General features: G+C 48.8%; 1 protein-coding gene across 1 annotated transcript in view; it reads right to left on the bottom strand.

Annotated features, from left to right (window-relative positions):
- LOC114510783 (patr class I histocompatibility antigen, A-126 alpha chain-like) overlaps nt 1-22836 on the bottom strand; it is a 72961-nt gene extending 50125 nt beyond the window's left edge. The window contains exons 1-6 of the mRNA XM_036013533.1: nt 22558-22836; nt 22036-22314; nt 21481-21759; nt 20660-20935; nt 20458-20562; nt 6406-6438 (exon numbers count right to left, since the gene is read on the bottom strand). Of these exons, the coding sequence (XP_035869426.1) occupies nt 6406-6438; nt 20458-20562; nt 20660-20935; nt 21481-21759; nt 22036-22314; nt 22558-22621 (1036 nt within the window). The 5' untranslated portion in view covers nt 22622-22836. The remainder of the gene's footprint in view (nt 1-6405; nt 6439-20457; nt 20563-20659; nt 20936-21480; nt 21760-22035; nt 22315-22557) is intronic.

Below are 22836 nucleotides of genomic sequence, written 5' to 3'. Positions count from 1 at the left end.
AGAGGGAACAGTGCTGTTTGCTCAGCTCTTGTCCCACGTTCAGTCACTTCCCCCACTTCCCTTAAGTGAATTGGGCACTTCAGGTGCTGATTGCCAGCTGGGGGGGGGGGTTGTGTACATTCTGGGACCCCGTAGGTCTCCCCCAAAAACTCTCCTGTGAGGCTGGGAGTTTCTCCCACCATTACCACAACCCTCACAGGTTTTAGAGTCAGAGGTTTTGAGGCTTTATTTCCCCACACTGGAATCCTGGGTTGCTTGGTCTGTCTCACTCCCCAGTCATTCCTCCTGATTTATCCACATGCAAATGTGGGACTCCTGCTGTGCCAGTCCCCGCCCCACAGTCTGCTTGCATCTGTCTCTCCCACCCAAGTCCTTCAGCCCCCGCCTTGCAGCCAGTCCTCTCTGTCAGGCTACCTATCTCTGCCCCTCACTAAGGTCTGGATGGATATTTCTTCTTTAACTCCTTTGTTGTTGGAATTCCATACAGTTCGATTTTCTGGCAGTTCTGTTTTTTTTTTGTTTTTAAATTTGTTGTTTTCCTTCTTTTGGTTGTGGGAGGAGGCAAACTGTGTCTACCTACGCCTCCATCTTGGCCAGACAACTCTTTTCTGCATTAGCTGATTCTTTTTTTAGACTTTTTAAAGAACTAATTTCAGAGAAAGGCAGAGGGAGGGGGAGAAAGAGAGAGAAAGAGAGATTAGTTGTTCCACTCATTTACATTCATTGGTTGATTCTTGTACGTGTCCTGACCTTTGATGAAATCCACAATCTTGGCGTATGGGGATGACACTCTAAACAACTGAACTTCCCAGCCAGAGCCTAAAGCATTTTTTAATAAAGAGATCCTAGTGTCTTTTTCTTTTCTTTTTTACAGTGGTCACACCATATTATAGGAGTGTTAGGTGTGTAGCAGTGATTAGATATTTATATAATTTACAAAGAGATCCCCCCATTAGGTCTAATTACCACCTGGCACCGGGCATAGCTATTACAATGTTACCAACTATATTCCCTAGGTTGTCCTTTACATCCCTGTGACTGCTCTGTAACTACCAATCTGTACTTTTTATTCCCTTCACCTTTTCCACCGAGCCCCACAAACCTCCTCTCATCCAGTGATCAACAATTTGTGTGACACCCAACAGAATCTTGTCTTTTTTTTTCTTTACCTGGTGGAGAAAAAGAAAAAAACAACTCTGTAATTCTAATTTGTGGCCAACAGGTTCATTTGGAAGTTGGTGATTGGTTCTTGCAGATGGAGGGGGAAGCCCTGAGTTTCTTTATTTCAGATATGATACAAAATATCCTCATATTTTGTATTGCTTCCTTTCATTGTTTTTACGATTAGTCCTCACCTGAGGACAAGTTTTGTTGGCTTTAGAAAGAGGGAAGGAGAGAGAGAGTGTGAGACATGGAGAGAACATGGATGTGAGAGAGGAAAGTTGATCATTTGCCTCTTACACACACCTGACTGGAGATCAAACCAGCAACCTGGCTATGTGCCCTGGCCAGCGATTCAACACCCCAACTTTTGCTTTGAGGGACAATGCTCCAACCAACTGAACCATCTGCCAGGGCTATAAGTATTCTTTATGATTATTTCAATTACCTTTGCCCAGAAGGTGAGGGGAAATGATAACATTTATAGCCAAGAACCTAACGGTGTTCTGGTCTTTGGGAGGACAGAAAAGCCTGGCTTACAGAGTTCATCCTATGCCCAGGGCCACAGACACAGAAGGCGGGCCCTGGATGTTGGGGTAGTGTCAGAGCCGGCAGATGTGTGGAAGGACATTTCTTTAGTGTGAACCTGCACAACCCTTCCCTCCTGTCCCCCATGGTGACCTCTGAGGGAGCTCTGGACTTGGGCATCAAGCCCTTTTCAGTATTGGCCTGTCTTGGTCCCTCTGGGTGGCTGTAACAAATTTCCTCCTACCAGGTGACTTGGAGGCAACACTATGTGTGGCTCACAGTTATGCAGTCTGTGAGTCCTGGATCAAGGCTCCTGCACGTCCACGTACAGGTGGGGGCCTTCCTGTGTCATCACTTCACAGGAGGGGAAGGACAAGACATCTCTCTGGAGCCTCTTCTCTAAGAAATGCATCCCACTCACAACAGCTTCGCTCTCATGATCTGAGCACCTACCAGGGCCCCACCTCTTAGAACATGTGTGGGGTTTATCATCAATTTTTTAAAAAGCAATTTATTAATATATTTTAGAGAAAGAGAGGGAATGAAAGAGACAGAGATGGGAAGAGAAAAAAAGAGACAGACAGACAGACAGAGAGACATTGGTTTGTTGTTGAACTTATTCATGCATCCGGGATCCAATTCATATCCAACTGAGCTACCGGCCAGGGCTGGGGGTTATAAATTCTGCACATGGGTTTATGGACACAAACATACAGACCACAGTATGGCCCAAGGTGCATTCAGTCCACCATATTTCCAAATGTGAAGCACACTGTTGAGTTACTGAGGAAGGAATTGTCTGATTCATGATTGTATTAAAAAAAAAACAACCCATATACTAGTTATTTTCATAATATGCACCAATTCTGGAAGACTTTGAAAATAATGGGACTTCATCTCATTCCAAATTCTTTTTCCTTCCCTGCTGCCTCAGGTTAAGAGGGGACAGAGAGGCATCCCCATTCAATGAGAGACAGAAACATGAGTGACACTCACACACACAGAAACCACATGGGAGGGTGACTACATCCTGGCAGAACTTCCTGAGAGGCCGGCACCTCCTGCAGGGGATTTTGAAAGAGGACAAGTGTATGTGGGTGTCACTGAAGGGCAGACACTTCTCTGTGTTCTTCTGTCTGTAGCTGTGTGTGTATCTGTCATTGGATCCCATTTCATGATCTGGGATTTTTCAGTCAGAACTGAATACTGCATGGCAATTCACACTCCTGTCCTCACACCCTACTGTAAACCTGGGAAGTCTCAGAAAAGTGGAATTTTGTTCAGGGTGGAGGAGCTCCATGGCTCCTGCCATACAAGGCTGTACCCAGGTTGCAAGGGGCCAACCCCTTTCTCTCACTAACTGGGACTCCGGAGCATAAGGACCTGCAGGGATCCTCCTGAGTCTGGCCCCACTTGAAACAACACCAGCACTTCCCCATCTCCCACCTGCCCAGCCCAGGCAGGAGGGGCAGCTCAGGACTAGGCAGGCTCAGCACAGTTTCACCCAGGGTGCTGCCCACCTGCAGGTCCCAGTCCTTCCTGGGCTGAACCCTCCTGGCTCTGCCCTGAGAGTGGACTCAAGGGAGTCCTTACCTGGCTGGTCTGAGCTCCACAGCTCTGTGCAGGGATTTCTCAGGCAGGGTGGCTCCTGACCCCAATTACAGGGACAGAGTGTGTGGTTCTGACCTCCCCACACAGGTGTCACTATCATGTCATCTGTCCATCAGTGACACCATCTGGGTGAGGAGCCTGGGGTGTCTGTAAATTACATCAACTTGTCCTGTGCAGATCCCCCTCAGGCACATCTGGTGATTGGGGACAGTGATGGTCAGTACTGAGATGCCTTGAGGAGCAGCAGGGAGGAAGCAGAGAAAGTGTCCCCTGTTCCCTGAGGAGGAGCTGAGCTTAAAGTCACATGTCACTGGGATGCAGGGACATCTGGGCCAGGAGCTCATGTCATGGTGTTTCCCACTGGCCCCTTTCCTTCAACTGCTTTTCTTCTCAGAACCCCATCCTCAAGTCCCTCACACTGTCATCCCTGTGATCCAGGCTGGTCTCCTGGTGGATTCTAGTCCCACAGCTCTTGCTGCTAACACCTCAGGTCTGCTCTGTGGCTTTTCCTGAAACAGAGTGAGCCCCCAAATCCCACGTAGAAATCCTTTTATGTTTTGATTAGAAAATATCGGGGACCATTAAGCTTCAGAAATCACTCAGGGGGTAATCCCAGAGAGCGTGCATTCTGAGATTTTCATTATGTTGACCTGAGAGCCACTTTCTCAATCTTCTGCTTGACTTTACCCCACAGTAGAGAAAATGCTGTGCCTTTCATATCATATGACAATATATGAATGACCTTTCCCCACCCAGGGCCCTACCACATCACAGAATTGTGTGGTTCAAAATCTGTCTGAGATCAGGATGGCTTGTGGGCTTGTCAAAATCTAGTCAAATTTCTCAAAAACTGCTGACAGAATGTTGGGCATGATGTCGAAGTTAGCACCTTTTTAAACTTAAAATATTTTATTTTTCTTTTCTTTTATCTTTTTATCAATATTCCCACATTCCCTTTTCACCTGTACCAACCCTTGCCCCCATATTATTACATGTTGTCTGTGTCCATGAGTTAAAACATATATATACATATTAAACACGTGTATAGCTTATTCAGTAATATCCCTGATAATTCTAGCTCCAATCTGACACCACACATAATTATGATAATATTATTGACTATTTTCCCTAAGCTGTACTTTACACTCTAAAATAAATGTTGAGGACAGATATGGGACAACCAGCACATTGTCATTGACTTGGGCAGAAGTTGTAAGAGGAGCTACGGAGGGTGAATGTAGAAGTGGTGAAGAGCACAGCAGGACAATCTCAGAATATCTCCCAATAAATTCCTAATGAATGACAAACACCAAATGCTGAATGTATGACAGGGACACCTGACTGTCACCAACCTGGGGAGCCACCAGGATGAACATCCCCACTGTTGGAACAGGGAGGTACAGAGTCCAGTCCTTGTTCTTTCCTCTTCTGCAGTCCTTGCTCCCTTGGTGGCTTCATCCACCCTCACAGATTTAAATGTCATTCTCATAGCATCACCTGCACACCTATGTCTCGAGTGCAGACATTTCTCCTCAAGGTCCCCACACTCATCTGTCCAACCCGAAATCTCATTGGTGTGTCTAACGGACATCTCACCTTGACCTTCTCTTCAGCTGAACACTTGAAATGTCCACCCTTCCCCCACACATACTCCTGCCAGAGTCTTCCCCCTCTCTGCTGATATAACCCTACCTTTCTGCTGGCACAGTACAAATGTGGGGTGTCCTCCTTGACTCCTTTCCCACACCCCAGATTTAATCATTAGGGAATGCTGTGAAATCCATCTCCCAAATGCATCCAGTGTCCAGTCCCTTCCCACTGTTTCCACCACTCACAGCCCCCTCAGAACACCCAGCACCTGCAGCCTGGAACCCTGGGAGCTTTCCCATACCTTTCCCTCCTGCCTCGCTGGTCCCTTGTCTCCTGATTCTGTTCTCAGCCCAGCAGCCAGACTCACCCTGTGGTCTGAGGGCTCTATCTTGAGGAGGATCTCTTAAAGGAAGCCACTAAGGAATTCCGCTCCTTGGCCTTGACTTTCCAGGACTCAGCATCTGCAGAATGAGATCAGTGTCTGCAGTGGATTAAGGACAGTGGACACTGGAATAGTTCCTGCTTTAAGCAGGTGTCCTCACCTTCAGATTGGTCAGCTCTCTGATCCCACATTGACACCCTTGAGATCTACAAGTTGGGGGCCTGGAAGCTTAGGGTAACTTCTAGGCTACAAAGAGGCACTCTATTAGAATCTGGGGACTCAACCAGCCTTGGCCAGAAGCTCCAAAAGGTACATTCAGATGTGCGGGAAGGAACCCTTAATTGCCCATGGGGCACAGGTGGTCACAGAGAACATCACTGGGGAGTCGTGTGGTCCCCTTGTCACGTGGCACATGGTCTGTCCCTCCCGGGTTGTCTCCACACCTGATGCTAAGTGTATGAACTTAAAGTGACTAGAACAGCTTAACAAATGATGTGAAGGTGTAGATAGAATAACACCTACCAGAAACAACATGCCTTGGAGCTTTTAATCTAAATCACTTCTGAAATATATATATATTAATATATATTTATATAAAAATATAATTTTATATATTTATATAAATTTATATATATTTATATATTTATATATATTTATATATATATTACTAATCTTAAACTAATGCAGGGATGTTGAGATGATTAAATGATGTTCTGATGTTAGGTGCAGAAACAGCAGACAGGGAACCTTAGAGTCCCAAGGGGAGGCTGCAGTGACTATTTTAGCACCAAGTCCTGGAGAAAGCAGCTCTGTCACTCTGGAAAGAAAGTTATTGTGAACAAATTCAGGTCAGTCTCAGAAGTGTTACATTCTCCCACAGACACCACATGCTCTGAATGTCCCACTAAGAGAATTCCCAAAACCCAGTTGTGTCCCTGGTCCCAATGCCCCCTGCTTTCTGCCCTGAGGGTCTCACCATCAGGAGCTGTGAGAGACAAATCAGAGCCCTGGGCACTGTTGCTGTCTGGGGAAGACACAACAGCAGAGTTACAGGGTGGGGGACCCCCCTCACAAACTCCAGCCCACACTCTCCCAAGGCTCCTAGACGTCACCTCCCCAACACCCAGACTCACAGGCAGCCTGAGTGTAGCTCTTCTTGCCCCTGTCTGTGGAAAGGAAAGGTTCTGTGAGAAGTCGCGGGTAGGCTGGGACCCACGGCCCTAAAAAAAAAAACCCCATACTCTGGAGCACAGGGAATGTTCCAGAACTGCAACTAAACACTCATGTTAGGATCAGGAAAGACAGGGAAAGTACATGTGTGGGTACTGAACCTACCACCACTCTGGACAACTGTCCTCAGCAAGGACCTTCCCCTCTGGACTCTGACAGCTGGAAATTGGTCCCTATCACTAGAACCATCAGGTGATAAATGTGTCTCTCACTTTCCCACAGGCCTCACTAAAGAGTCAGTGTTAGCAAATAGGCCCCAGATGGACAAGCACCTGTGTGGGGATATGATGTCCATTAAGGAGGCAGAGCACACTTCCACCTGGGCTTGACCCCCAGGGGGACAGGAAACTCAGCCCCTGCCCCTTGCCCACCTGAGCACTTCCTCCTCCAAAGCTGTGCTCCAGTGACCACAGCTCCAAGGAGACCCAGGACAGCAGCGATGCCCACGATGATGATGGTGGTCTGAGGAGGGGGGTCTGGGAGGGGAAGGTGAGAGGTCAACCTCAGGCCTGAGTCCTGACCCTGCTCAGGGATGCCCTGAAGAGAGGATCTGTGCCCACATCCCCTCCTCACCCCATCTCAGGGTCAGGGGCTCAGGCAGCCCCTGGTGCTGCACATGGCATGTGTATCTTTCCTCCTCTCCAAGGGGCACAACCACAGCTGTCCACTTCTGGAAGGTCCCGTCCCCTGCAGGCCTGGTGTCCACAAGCTCCATGTCCTGGGTCAGGTCCTCCCCTTCATGCTGCCAGGTCAGGGTAATGTCTGCAGGGTAGAAGCCCAGGGTCCAGCACCTCAGGGTGACATCATGGCTAGAGATGGGGTTTGGTGGGTCACATGTGTCTTTGGAGGGTCTGAGGGGAGGGTGAGAAAATTCAGGAACTCTGCATGATCATGGGATACTTCAGCAGTGCTCATGTGACCACCCTGAGAGTGGACAGGACAGTGGGGGTGGGGGAAGGGAGTGCACCACCCAGACACCAGCCTGGACAGAGACATGTGGAACAATCTCCTATTTCTTGGAAAGTTCTAGAATCAGGGTGAGAGCCCAGGGTAGGATTATGCAGGACTCTAAGAGGAGACACAGACTTAGGTGGATGCTGAATGGCTGAAAATGCCGGAGTCAGGCTTCCAGAGAACGTCTCAGCCTGAGAACTAGGGAAAGTGGCTTGGTGCACCAGGTGCTGCACGGTGTGAGGCAAGGGTGTCAAACTCACTTTCACTGGAGGCCACATCAACCTTGTGATTGCTTTCAAAGGGCTGAATGTAACTCTGACTCCTTAACAGTTACAGAGTAGTGGCATTTATACAGTCCTAAAATTATTTTTGGCTGTTTGAAGGCAATGTTGAGGCTGATGTGGCCCCTGGTGAAAATGAGTTTGACACCCCTAGTAAGGGAACTGCTGTGGGGTGTTTCAGGGAGAGGTTGGGTCCCTTACTGTCCTTTAGAGAAAGCTGGGCCCGTGGGCGAGTCACAGAACAAGGAAACCTGGGGAACTCTTCCCTCTCTGGACCTTGAGGGGAATTGTGACACTGCCCCATTTCCCTCCTCTCCTTGTAGGAATCCGCCCCAGCCCACAGATCCCCTCCTTGGGGAGGCCCGCATTTTGGTACCTGCTCGGAGCAGCGTCTCCTTCCCCTTCTCTAGGAACAGGTGAAGCCAGCGTATGCACGTGTCTTCCAGGAAGACCCTCCATTCCTCCACATCTTCGTCCTGCAGGAAATTGTGCTGTACGGTGATCTGGGTGGTCTTTTTGGCCACGGTGGAAGATCGCAGGTCCAAGTTCAGGGTGAAGGATTTGGTGCCATCGTAGGCGTACTGACCGTACCCGCTGAGGAAGCGTGGGTAGGACCCCACAACGCAGCCCATCATTTCCTGCAAGGTGTGAGACCCTGACCGCGCCCTAAAGTCAGCCCGGTCCACTTATTCCCCTTGGAGGACAGATGTGCCCCCCACCCGAGCAGCAGAGACCCGTCCCACGGGGCTTAAACGTAAACTGAGTGGAAGTAAGACTGGGTTGGGAACCCCTGGGCTCCTCCCGGGATGGTGGCAGGGCGCATCCCGGAAATTCGAAGGGATTCTTGCCTGTCCGTGGGGATGGGGGTCGTGCCTAGACCTGGGCACACGTGGCTCACCTTCCTCGCTCTGGTTGTAGTGGGCGCGCAGGTTGGTCGGCTTTGCTCGGGCAGCCTGTTCTTAGTGCTTGCAGAGCCTCGTCATCTCCTCCCAGAAGTGTGGATCCTCCTACTCCACCCACAGCTGCTCCGCCCACCGCACCCGGGACTGCACCCTGGGGTGCGGGGGTTTGCTGTCAAACCACAAAATCTGCGTGTCTTCCACGTAGCCGACGACGATGTATCGAGTCCAGACAGGAAGGTGGTGAAATATCTCAGGGAGTGTGGGCCTGGGGACGGGGAGGACGCACGTCCTGGGTACGTGTTGGTGGCGGAAGCAGCAGGTGGCTCAGGAAACAGAAAAAGATTAGGTGGTTGAGAGGAGAGGTGGGTGCAATGGGTGCGGAGGGAGGGGGTCTGGAGTTGGGGTTTTGGGGTGCGCTGTCCTGGGTCCTCAGCCCCTGCTGGTCCCCTTCCCTCCTTGCCCCGCAGAGGTCTTCCCCCGACCCCGCACTCACCCGCCCAGGTCTGGGTCAGCGCCAGGGCCCCAGAGAGCAGCAGAAGCACAGGTCGGTGCCCTATGACCCAGACCCACCCTGAACGTCTAAGGGGAAAGAACTCGGGTACTACATGAGGACTTCATACTCGAAACCACGGTGACACCGACTGGATCATGCAGAGTTGGGACATACAAACCAGAATCACAGCAGAACCTCATGAGTATCTAGGCAGAAGGACCCATGAGAAGGAGAAGGGAAACCTGGGGGAGAAGGGCACACCCCAACACTGAAAGTTCCAGCCCCAGACTCGGTCCTTGGGCTGAGACCCTGAGAGCCTGGCTTGGGGACCCGGGAATCTGCCCCAACCCTCCTCCTGCACGGAGAGCTCTGTCCAGCTGTCTCCCTGAGCTCCCGCCCACGTGCTGTTCTATTCAACGATTCCCATTTTGGTGTCAGACCATTTATACAGTCTTAGAAAATAGGGACGACCCCCAAAATAATTTTGTTTATGTGGGTTATAGCTATCATTAGCTTAGCAATATAAGGAGTAAAATAGTTTGAAAAATTAATTCATTGGGAGTAATATTGAGTGATATGTTAAGAGAAACTATTTTCATGAAAAATAACCATTCCCAAAATAAACGAGGTAGTGAGAAAAGTGGATCTGCTTAAGTTTTACTTTTTTGCAAGTCTCAGTGCTTGTCTGTATCATTACAAGTCTGATATATTTTCATATTTGCTTCTGCATTTAATCTGTTATTTTGGTGGCAATATGTGAAGAAATATACAGCCCGAGAAATATGTAGGAGGAGCATTTTTAATTACCTTTTTAGATAAGTGTGGATATTCAGCTTTGATTGTACCCTAAAGCTACACAAGTGGTAGTTCCTGAAAAACTCTTTGCAAAGTGGAACCTGAAACACCATCATTGAGTACTTCCTATTCTGGTACATTGCTTGAGTGGCTCTTGTACTGATGAAGGATTATTTAAAGTGATGCATTGTTTCACTAAGTGATAGAGATCTTCCAGTGTTCATGCATTTAATGACACATCATCAAAAATCACAACTGTTAACATTACCGCAGACCCCACTGGAGATGGTTGTCAGCTCTGGGAAGCTGTCTGGCTGCCATGGGGAGACACATGTTTGCCAGAATCCTGGTTTTCCCCTGAGAGCTTCCATTCCATCCAGACAACAAGTGCTCTCAGGTGTCAACTGCCCATTGACTTTCCTTGAGGGAGAAGCTCACGTTCATTTGAGAGGGTGTTTGCCAGTTCACCACACCTCAGTCATCACAGGTTCTGTGTCTCTCCTTCTCTTAAGTGAACTTGCTGTTCTGTGAAGAAGAGGTTGACTCAGCCCTCACAGGTCACTTTCCTGGGCTCATGGTACTTGGGAATGTATGTAGCAGAAGTGTGTTTGTGCACTTTCCTGGTCATCAAAGCAGTTATGTTTTTCTTCATTCATTCTCCATTCTGCATTTATTCTTCATTCTCTATTATTCTCTATTTTTATTACAGGTAGTTAAGAATCAATCCATTTGTATAATGAATTCAAGACAAAATTATCTTCTTTTTAAAAGTTTTTTAAGTGTTTCAGTTACAATTTATGACCAATATTATATTAATTTCTGTACAACTCTGCTGTCTTCATTTGTCTATGAGGGTCTTAGATGTACACTACACTCAAAATACAGCATATTCAAGAAAGATTACTTAGTATCTGCTTACAAGTACAGTGTGCAGACATTAACCAAAATGTGATGTAATGCCCTAAATTTGTAAATGATCAAAAATGCTCCTCATTGGATTTGGTCCTTGTGCACATTGCTTTGGGACCCTTGGTGTCATTTTTGTGAACCTGGAGACATCAGCAGGCACACATGTCTTTATTAATTCAAGAAATAAATATGTGTGAGCACAACATGTATCACATTCCTGTAGGCCCCACATGTAATTAAAAAGTTGTCAAGAGGAAGATGTAAATGTTGGAGTTCCAACTTAGACTCCTTACCAATTTGTCTTCCTCCTCTTCCCCCCAGAATTCAAGCAATTCTGTTTCCCTTCACCCTTGGATGCCTCTCCCCTAGATGAAAAAATATATGAAGTTTCTACAATTGTGGAATGAAAAATTCTCTAAGACCAAAAGATGAAAAACCATGAAGGAAAACATAAAACTTTCTTACATGAACCACACACTCTGGAGATACAAACTCACGCCCATAACCAAACTCAAAGATGCATAAAAATGTTGTCAGAGGAAGGTAAGGTGTGTCAGTGTTCTTCCGCCAAAGACCTGGAGGAGTGCCTGGGGCAGACAGCCCGCTGTGTGTACCTCTGCTGGGAGTGGGATTGCACCCCCCAGGGATATGGGCAGATTCGAGGGGCCGGGTAAGATAGGACATGCCCTAGAAGTCGGCTCTGGATGGCTACCTCAGGAGGATCTGTGGGTGCAGGATCCTCTGTAGATTGGCATTGTGAGGACTAGCGGGCAAGTCTGTGATTGGCATCTCAGGAAATACTTAGGGATGCAGAGGACTGAAGCAAGGGTGAGAGGGGTGATATGAAAGACATTGCCTTCCCTTCTGTTTGTTGGGCCCGGGAGCTGCTCGGTAGTGTGTGAGCTGCATGGTGCCTCCTTTCTGTCTGCGCTGAGACAACATGCAGCGTGGTGTTGTTTTGTCTCCTGTCTCCGTGGTCTCAGGATGTCCTTGTCTGATGCTGATGTTCTGTGAGAGCACGAATGTCCAACCGTCTATCTGTTTGGCAAAGATGAAGGAACATGATAGGCGTTTCACCTGGAGGGGAGAGAACACGTTTTGTATAAAGGTTGAAGGGATTGAAAACCGGGACAAAACTCCTGAAGGATGCCTTTGTAAAAGGTCTCAGTAACTTAAATGTGTTTACATATTGACACAGAAATTCCTTTTTTTAGGAATTTGTCCTAAGAAGATAATTACACATACTTTAAAAATATATATTCAGAGACGTTTCTTGTGTTGTGGTTTTATAAGAGGAAAAGGATGGAATGTCTCTAAATGCTCCAATCAACAGAACAATGGTAACTATGGACAGAGGACTGCTTAATGTGTCTCAGGCAGTAACACTATGGGGTCTACATAGAAGGTCAAGTATAAATCCATTGGGCACTCAATATGGTATCCTTGTGGGGTACAGAGGAATGGAGAATCACAGAAGTTCAGGGGTGGGGAAGGTGTGGTGAACACAAGTTGTTTTCTCTCAGATCTTTGATGACTCACTTTCATTGGGTCCCTTAGCAGCTGTGGTCACCAGACAGGCCTGGGCCTGAGTGGTTCTGCCTCAGGCCAGCCTGTGGTGGGTAGTGTGTGGTATGTGGTTTGTGGTGAGTGGCGTGTGGATGCTTGACTTCCTCTGGATAAGATTTCATAATAGAAATCCAGAGGATTTTGAAAGTATGTTTATTAAAGCTGGGGACACTGATGCTAAGAAACCACTTAGGGTAGAAGAGAGAGTCTAGACAGAGCTGCTTTCAGCTCATTGGGAAGTAAAGTTCAGGGACATAGAAGTGAGCCAAGGCCAGGCTGTTGTCAGCTTACCAGATAGTCAGGGGAAAAGGGGGCCTTAAAGTCAGGATGGGGGATAAGCCTGAGACAAGCTGTCACTGACCACTGCTCCCCTGGCTGATAATCTCAAGGGCACCTTAGAGCTCAGGAGAGAAAAAAGTTCATGTATGACATAGAATGTGGGTGAGGTCTAGAGTGAGATGCCCCAGGTCTCTGTCTGGAGGGTTTTTATCTCTCTTCTGTGGGTGAGAATCTTAGGGGAGGCTGTCAGCAGAATATTCATCAGCTTTCTATGGGTGTTTTTAATATGCTGATGCATCAAAATGAGCACATAGTTAGGTTGTGGATTATCCTCTGGTCAGCTCCACTGTTTTACTTTTATCTTAGGTCTGTCTGGCTCTAATGGTTTTTTTTTTTTGTTCTTTGTTCCCCTGGCTTCATCTGGTCCTGGGTTCATCTGGCAGAAATGACATTAACTGTTGTGAGACCCATTAACTGGGTCTCTATTATGTTTATTCCAACCAGGGTGATTCATGCTATGCATTCCCTGTTAAATAGGAGATGTACAAATAATTTGTTCTCAAGTGTCCTTAGTTAGGGGAAATAAGGTCTTGAGAGTCACCAGCTGGCTGTAAGTTGTTCAGACTGTTCGGCCTTCTTTGTTTTTCTTGCCTCAGTTTCCCCATTCCACTTGCCTAGTTTTCCTTTCTTCTTACCATCCTGCCTCACTATGACTCTGCACTCCATGCAAGTGAACTGTTGTAATGTTCTGAAATGTTCTGTGATAGGAGGCTGCTTGGCTCAGAGCTTTGGAGGACATCAAGGGGCTGTGTACCTCAGCTATCCAGACCACAGTCAAGTTCATCATCCAGCATGGGTTTCAAGGTCTCCACTGCATCCGCATTAGAGTCTGGAGACAGAATGCAGAGCAAGAGTAGGACCCTGGTTCTGTGACTCTGGCACAGTTGTGTGGGAGATGGGCCATTAGGAGAAATGACAAACAGAAATTTAATCATGACCAAGTGCAGTGGGGGAAAGGTTCCTGATATCATGGAAACAGGTAAACAGGAGACCTACGGGTCCCCTCCACTGGTCTCCATCTAATTTGAAAGATGTAAAAGATAATGACATCTGAAACACAACAATTATGCACAGTCATAGAAAAGGAAAGACCTCTTGGAAATTAAAAATGTCATCATAGAAATGAATAATTCAGTAGATGAACTGGAAGATTCATGTAGTTCTTCTACTGAGTCTCACAAATGGAAAAGTGTGGACAAGCTGGAGAAAATACCTATTAGTCTCTTAGTCACGGGATCCCAACAAGCTTATAATGTCTGTCTAGAAATAATGATGAGTAGGAAATGATTTTTAACATTTTCAGGAATATTTCTCAAAGTTCACAGATAACAAATTACATTTTGAATGGCCTAATCAAATTCTTGCTATAGCAGATAAAAACAGACCTACATTGTGACACATCACTGTGGAATTTCAGAAAGAGGGTGGAAGAGACCTTGAAACCTTCAAGAGGCAGGAAATCTGGGCATGGAGACTAGAAGATGTTCAAGTAATGCCTCCCACTTTCTGCAGAAAAAATTATTTCCAACACAAAGTTCTATATCCAGTCAAGATGTGAATAAGGGCTAGGGTAGCCTACAGTTCCTTTGTGTATTTAGAGTTTTAATAGTTAACTTCTTACGTTGTCTTTGGGAAATACTACCAGACAAAGTGGAGAAAATGAGGGAGTAAACAAAAAAAAGAGGGACATGTAGGATCCAGGTGACAGGAGATCCAGAACAGGAGAGGCCATGGTTCCTTGAGGTGAGGTGAAGGACATCCAGTGTGTCCACCCAACTCCAGGTGTGCAGGGACCCAGTCCACCTGTGGCAGGACCAAGGGCTGTGGACAGGTGTCTGCAGAGATGAAAGTGGTTGAATATCTGATGTGTTCAAATACATACTCATGAAGATTTAGACTTTGGGGAGAGCAGGGGAATGAATGTGTGAACCAGACAGAATGGCCCCATGGCTGAATTAGGACCAGAAGCAATGACCAGCAACCCCCTACCCTAGTGCTGACCAGTCAATGGAAACCTCGAGCTTATGTTCTTTAGTGCCTTCTACAACCCATACCCTAGTGGCATTGGGAAATCATCTCACCTGTAACTCAGTGTTTTTGTCCACCTCGTTAAATCAACTTTTCCTTCCCTTTTTAGCTTTTTTAATCCTCACTGTAGGACTTTTTTTTTTCATTGCTTTCAGAGAGAGAGGAAGGGAGAGAAATGTTGATGTGAGAGAGAAACATTGATATTTCCAAATATGAAGCACACTGTTGAATTACTGCAGAATGTATTGTCTTGTTCACAATTTTATTTTTTAAAAAGTCATATTTAATGATTTTCACCCCATGCACCCATTCAGGCACACTTGGAAATTAATGAGACTTCATCTCACTCCAAATTCTTTTTCCTTCCCTGCTGCCTTGGGATAAGAGGGTTCAGAGAGGTGTTTCCATTCAATTAGAGAGACAGAAATGTGAGTGTCACTCACACAGTAACCACACAGGAGGGTGACAATGTCCCAGTAGAAATTCCTAAGAGGCTGGCACCTCCTGCAGGGGGATTTGAAACAGGACAAGTGCATGTATGGGGGTCACTGAAGGGCAGACACTTCTCTGTGCCTTCTGTCTGTAGCTGTGTGTGTGTCTGTCATTGGATCTCATTTCACGATCCAGGATTTTTAAGTCACAGCTGAATACTGCATGGCAATTCACACTCTTGTCCTCACACCCAACTCTAAACCTGGGAGGTCTCAGAAAAGTGGAATTTTGTACAGGGTGGAGGAGCTCCATGGTTTCTGCCATACAAGGCTGTACCCAGGTTGCAAGGGACCAACCCCTTTCCCTCACTGAAGGGGACTCCAGAGCATAGGGACCTGCAGGGACCCTCTTGAGTCTGGCCTCACCTGAAACACCCCCAGCACTTTCCCATCTTCCACCTGCCCAGCCCAGGCAGGAGGGGCAGCTCAGGACCAGGCAGGCTCAGCACAGTTTCACCCAGGGTGCTGCTCACCCACAGGTCCCACCCAGTTCCTCCTGGGCTGACCTCTTCTAGTTCTGCCCTGAGAATGGATGCAAGGGAGCCTTTATTTGGCTGGTCTGAGCAGGGACCAGTCAGGCAGGGCAGCTTCTGAGCCCAGTTACAGGGACAGAGTGTGTGGTCCTGACTTCCCGACAGAGATGCCACTATCATGTCATCTGTTCTGTCAGTGACATCATCTGTGTGGGGAGCCCAGGGCATCTCTAACTTACAGCAAACTTGTCTCATGCAGATCCCCCTCAGGTACGTCTGGTGACTAGGGATAGTGATGGCCATTACTGAGACGCCCTCAGGAGCAGCAGGCAGGAGCCAGAGAAAGTGTCCCCTGTTCCCTGGGGAGGAGCTGAGCTTAGAGTCACATGTCATTGGGGTGCATGAACATCTGAGCCAAGAGTTCCCTTCATGGTGTTTCTCACTGGGCAGGTTCCTTCAGCTCCTTCTCTTGTCCAAACTCTGTCCTGGAGTACCTCCCACTGGTCAACTTAGCACTTTTTTTAAAACTTAAAACAATTATTTTATTTTTTTCTCTATTTTCCCCATCACCATCTATCCTCTTCTCACATCCTACCCCCTCCCCCATGCAATTACCACACTGTTGTCTGTGTCCATGAGTTAATTTTTAAAAATTTTCAATTACACTTAACATACAATATTATATTAGTTGCAGCTGTAAAACAGAGAGATTAAACATATATATATATATTTCTTATTAAATAAAATCCTCAATGTATTTAGTACCCATCTGACACCATACATAGTCAGCAATATTACTTCCTACTTTCCCCGTGCTGTACTCTACACCCTACTCATAAGTGCCCAGGGCTGACACAGGACAACTACCATATTTCCCCTGACTTGGGCAGAAGTTGCAAGAGGAGCTAGGGAGGGTGAGTATAAAAGTGGTGAAGAGCACAGTAGGATAATCTTGGAATATCTCCCCATAAATACCTAATGAATGACAGTCACTAAATGGTGAGTGTATGATGGGGAGATCTGACTGCCACCAACCTGGGTGAGTCACCAAGAAGAATGTCCCACTGTGGAACAGGAAGGTGTAGTATCCAGTCCTTGTCTGGTAATCTTCCACAGTCCTTGCTCCCTTGGTGGCCTCATCCACTCTCACAGATTTAAATGTTATTTGTGTAGCATCACCTCCAAACCTATGTCTCCAGCCCAGATATTTCTCCTCAAGGTCCCCACACTCATCTGTCCAACCTGGCACCTCACTGGTGTTTCTAACACACATCTCACCTTGACCCTCTCTTCAGTTGAATGCTTGAAATGCCCACCCCTCCCCCACACATGCTCCTGCCAGAGTCTTCCCCCTCTCTGCTGGTGTAACCCCATCTTTCTGCTGGCACAGTACAAAGGTGGGGTGCCCTCCTTGACTCATTTTCCACGCCCCAAATTGAATCCTTAGGAAATGCTGTGAAATCCATCTTCCAAATGCATTCAGTGTCCAGTCCCTTCCCACTGTTTCCACTACTTACAGCCCCATCAGAACACCCAGCATCTGCAGCTTAGAACCATGGGAGCCTCCCTACACCTTCCCCTCCTGCCTCACTGGTCCCTTGTCTCTTGATTCTGTTCTCAGCTCAGCAGCCAGGCTGACTCTGTGGCCCAAGGGCTCTCGCTTGGGGAGGAACTCTCAGAGGAAGCCACTAAAGGACATGAGCTTCTTGGCCATGACCTTCCAGGACTCAGTATCTGTAGAATGAGAGCAGTGTCTGCAGTGGGTTAAGGACAGTGGACCCTGGAACAGTTCCTGCTGTAAGCAGGTGTTCTTCATCTTCTGATTGGTCAGCTCTCTGAACCCCTACACTGATACCTCTGAGGTCTACATGAGGGAGGCCTGGAAGCTTCGGATGACTCCTAGACAACAAAGCAGCACTCTGGTAGAATCAGGGGACTCAACCAGCCACAGACAGAGGCTTCAAAATGTCACATTCAGAAGTGCAGGGAGAAACCCTGCATTGTGCATGGAGCACAGGTGGTCACAGGGAACATCACTGGGGAGCCATCTGGTCCCCTTGTACCATGGCACACAGTCTGTCCCTTCCGGGTTGTCTACACACCTCATGGTAAGTGTATGAAGTTAAAGTGGCTTGAAATGGCTTAATATATGGGCGAACGTGTAGATAGAGTAATACTTACTGGTAACCACTTACCTTGGAGCTTTTAATCTAAATCACTTCTGATATATATGGCTAATTTTAAAATAAACATTTCTGTAACAAATGAAATAAAATGAAAGGGCAGTCCTACCACATCTGTCTTTGCTCAAAACTGTGTCAGTCAAGCTCAAAACTCTCCCAACCTCCCCCAGGTCTGCAAGATGTGCCTGGAATCTGACTCCTCCCAATGACTCTGCTGCAGCCACACTGGCTCCCGGCTGTTCCAAAACCACACACAGAGGCTCCCTCCCCAGGGCGTCTGCATGGGAGGCTCCCTACCTGGAAGGAGCCTGGCCCAAACATCCTCATGGGCAATGGCTTATGTCCTTCTCATCTTTCCTCCAAGGCCACCTTCCCATGAGGCCCATGCAGACCACCCGAATTCTAACAGGCCTCCTGCCCCTTCTAACACACCCCAATGCATCCCCTTCTCCACAGCACCTGCCACCTGCTCACGGGAACTCTTTCCTTACTGACTGTGGTCACAGGGCACAGTGTGTCCTTTTGCCACACAACATAGGCCCTGTGAGGCCGGCCATTTGGCCTGTGCTTGGTTCACTGACATACAGGTATACAACATGCTACTACACTTCACAGATCTGCATTTTTAATTTTCATCCTCACCCAGGATTGTTGTAACTGATTTTACAGAAGAAAGTGGAGAGTGAAAGAGAGAGAGAAACACTGACTGATTGCCTCCCATACCCGCCCTGACCAGAAATTCAACACTAGCCGGGCATGTGCCCTTAATGGGGATCGAACCTGTAACCTTTGGTGTGTGGGCAATGCTCCAACCGAGCCCCAAAGCCAAGCTATTTGTTTTGAAATTGAAGTTATGATTTCCCACCAGCAAAAGCATTACAACTCACTAAATGGTCAGATGATAGGTAACATTTTTATTAACAAAGTATATTTTAATAAAGGCATATACATTAGTTTTTAGACATAGTACAATTTAAGATTTAGTAGACTACATATACCATAAGCCTAACATGATTAGCTCAGGGAAACCAAAACGTTTGTGTGACTTACTTTATTGTGATAGTTGCTTTACTGAGTTCATCTGGACACAAAACCAAAATATCTCCAAGGAATCTCTGGATTTCCGATGTAAAAATGGAAGGTCATTTACCCAGGACTCAAAAACCACTGGTTGAGTGACTCCTCATTGTACAATATCATAGAAATAAATATACAAGGGAAACCTACGTGATCCCATTAACCAATGCCAGCCCAATACACTTAGTAAAAAACACAAACAAACCCTAATAAGTCAATTAAGAAAACAAAAATAGGCACAATATCTAAAAAAAAACAAAGAAACAACAAGCACCCAACACAGGGGCTGAAGGCCAGACCCAGGAAGCCCTCACTGAGCACAGACCTGGAGCTATGACAAGGCCCAGGTGACGCCGACGTCCCTGGGATCCCAGGTCCTGGTGGGACAAGGTTCTCCTGAAGCAGCAAAAACAAAGGAACAAGGAGACCCAGCTGAGGAAAGACTAGGAAAGTTTGGCAAAACCCCAACACTGCTAGCACAGGTCAGTCCCCAGGGGAGAGGACACAGGTCACACTTTCCCTTTGGGGAGGGTGGCCATGTGACCAGCTCCTCCAATGAAGCTGATAAGGATGAAGACACATTCTGATGCAGTTGCAGAAACAGCAGACAAGTATCCTTAAAGTCCCAAGAGGAGGCTGCAATGACTGTTTTAGCACCAAGTCTCCTACAAGGCAGCTCTGTCACACTGGGAAAGAAAGTTGTCATGAACAAACTCAGGTCAGTCTCAGAAGTGTCAGATTCCCCCACAGCCACTGAATGCTCAGAATGTCCCACTCTGGGAGTCCCCAAAACCCATCTGTGCCCTTGGTTCCAATGTCTCCCACTTCCTCCCCACAGGGTCTCACAGTTAGAAGCTGTGAGACACCCCAGAGCCCTGGGTTCTGTCACTGTCTGGGGAAGACACAACAGCAGTTACAGGGTGGGGGAGTCCCTCTTCACAGATCCCAGTCCACACTCTCCCAAGGGTCCCAGACATCACCTCCCCAATACCCAGACTTACAGGCAGCCTGAGCGTAGTTCTCCCTCTCTGTGCCTGTGGGAAGAAAATGTTCCATGAGAAGTTAGGGGGAAGGCTGGCTCCTGTGACCCTAAAGGACCCCACACTCCTGGAGCACAGGGAAGGTTCCAGAACTGTGCCTGAACACCCAGAGTAGGATCAGGAAACATGGGGAAGTACATGTGTGGGGACTGGACCAACCACCTGTTTGGACGCCTGTCCTCAGGAAGGGCCATCCCCTCTGACCTGTGACAGCTGGGAATCAGTCCCCATCCCTAGAATCATCAGGTGATAAATGTGTCCCAGACTTTCCCACAGGCCTCACTAAAGAGTCAGTGTTAGGGAACAGGCCCCAGATGGACAAGCACCCATGTGGGGATACGATACCCATTAAGGAGGCAGAGCATACTTCCACCTGGGCTCGACCCCCAGGAGGACAGGACACTCAGCCCCACCCCTTGCCCACCTGAGCTCTTCCTCCTCCACAGCACAGCTCCAGCGGCCACAGCTCCAAGGAGACCCAGGGCAGCAACGATGCCCACGATGGTGATGGTGGTCTGAGGAGGGGGGTCTGTGAGGGGAAGGTGAGAGGCCAACCTCAGGCCTGTGTCCTGACCCTGCTCAGGGACATCCTGAGGAGAGGCTCTGTGCCCACACCCCCTCCTCACCCCATCTCAGGGTCAGGGGCTCAGGCAGCCCCTGGTGCTGCACATGGCACGTGTATCTCTGCTCCTCTCCAGGGGGCACGACCACAGCTGCCCACTTCTGGAAGGTCCCATCCCCCGCAGGCCTGGTCTCCACAAGCTCCATGTCCTGGGTCAGGTCCTCCCCTTCACGCTGCCAGGTCAGGGTGATGTCCGCAGGGTAGAAGCCCAGGGCCCAGCACTTCACGGTGACCTTATGGTCAGAGATAGGGTGGTGGGTCAAGTGTGTCTTTGGAGGGTCTGAGGGAGGGTGAGAAAATTCAGAAACTTTGCATGGTCATGGGACACTCCAGCAGTGCTCATGTGACCACCCTGAGAGTGGACAAGACACTGGGGGTGGGGGAAGGGAGTGAACCACCCAGACACCAGCCTGGACAGAGGCACTTGGGATAATCACTTATTTCCTGGAAAGCTCCAGAATCAGAGTGAGAACCTAGGGTAGGAGTGTCCAGGTCTAAGAGGAAACACAGATTCAGGTGGGGGTTGAATGACTCAGAAAAGCAGTAGTAAGGCCTGCAGAAATGGTCTCATCCTGAGCACCAGGGAGAGCGTCCTGGTGCACCAGGTGAGGGAACTGCTGTGGGGTGTTTCAGGGAGAGGCTGGGTCCATTATTGTCCTTTAGAGAAAGTTGGGCCGGTAGGTGAGTCACAGAATGACACCTGGGGGACTCTTCCCTCTCCCAAGCAGAAGGGACATTCTGACACTGCCCCATTCTCCTCCTCTCCTTGTAGGAAGCCACCCAAGCCCACAAGTCCCCTCCTCAGGGAGGCCCGCGCCCTGGTACCTGCTCGGAGCAGTGTCTCCTTCCCCTTCTCCAGGAACATGCGGAGCCAGCTCAGACACGTGTGCTCCAGGTAGGCCCTCCATATCTCCACAACATCTTGATGCAACAAATCGCGCAGTATGGTGATCTGGGTGGTCTTATTGGCTCCGGTGGTGGAACTCAGGTCCAAGTTCAACGCGAAGGTTTCGGTGCCGTCGTATGCGGTTTGACCGTACGCGCCGAGGAATCCCAGGTCCGATCCCACAACGCAACCAAAAGTAACCTGGAAGGTGTGAGACCCTGACCCCGCCCCGAAGTCAGCCCCTCGGACTTAGTCCTGCTGGAGGACAGAGGTAGCCCGCACCCAACTAGTTGAGACTCGACCCGACTCGCGGGGGTTAAATGTAAAGTGAGTGAAAATAAGACTGAGTTAGGGTCCCCGTGGGCTCTTCCTGGGATGGGCGCAAGGCGGATCCCGCAGCCCCGCGGGGAACGTTCAGACCCACAGATTCGGGGAGACACCTGCGGGTCAGTGGGGATGGGTATCGTACCCGGATCCGGGCGCTCGTGGCTCACCGTCCTCGCTGTGGTTGTAGTAGGCGCGCAGGTTTTTCAGCTTTGCTCGGGAAAACTGTGCGCAGTCCTTGCAGACCCGCGTCTGTTCCGCCCAAAAATCTGGATCCTCCTGCTCCATCCACGGCTGCTTCTTCCACGGCATCCGCGGCTGTGCCCTTGGATTCGGGGCAGCACTGTCGAACCATGTGACCTCCGTGTCGTCCACGTAGATGGCCACGATGTGCCGGAACTTCCCGTGTGGGGACACGGAGGTGCCGAAATGTCTCAGGGTGTGTGGGCCTGGGGACAGGGAGGACGGACGTCTTGGGTATTTGGTGGGGCCGGTAGCGGCAGACGCCCGGGGAACAGCAAAGGATTCGGTGATTGAGAAGAGGGGTGGGGGCGGGAAGAGGGGAGAACAGAGAAGGGGGTCTAGGGTCCGGGGTCTGGGGACGAGCCCTCCGCGTCTCCGGGTCCTGAGCGGCCGCCGGGTCCCCTCCCTCCTGCCCCCGCACAGGCCGTCCCTCCCGACCCCGCACTCACCCGCCCAGGTCTCGGTCACAGTCAGGGCCCCCGAGAGCAGCAGGAGCAGGGCTCGTGGTTCCATGATCCGGACCCTGAGCGTCTTCGGAGAAAGAACTCGGGTACTACGTGAGGACTTTATACTGGAATCCTAGGTGACGCCGATTGGCCCCTGCAGAGTTGGGACATACAAACCAGAATCGCAGCAGAACGTCAGGAGTATCCAGGCAGAAGGACCCGTGAGAAGAAGAAGGGAAACCCGGGGGAGAAGGGCACACCCCAACACTGGGAGTTCCCGCT

The sequence above is a fragment of the Phyllostomus discolor genome, chromosome 12 (genome assembly GCF_004126475.2).
Source record: "Phyllostomus discolor isolate MPI-MPIP mPhyDis1 chromosome 12, mPhyDis1.pri.v3, whole genome shotgun sequence".
NCBI classification, from domain to species: Eukaryota; Metazoa; Chordata; class Mammalia; order Chiroptera; family Phyllostomidae; genus Phyllostomus; species Phyllostomus discolor.
Note: the sequence above shows the minus strand (reverse complement) of the source record. Positions and strands in the feature narration are given on the sequence as shown.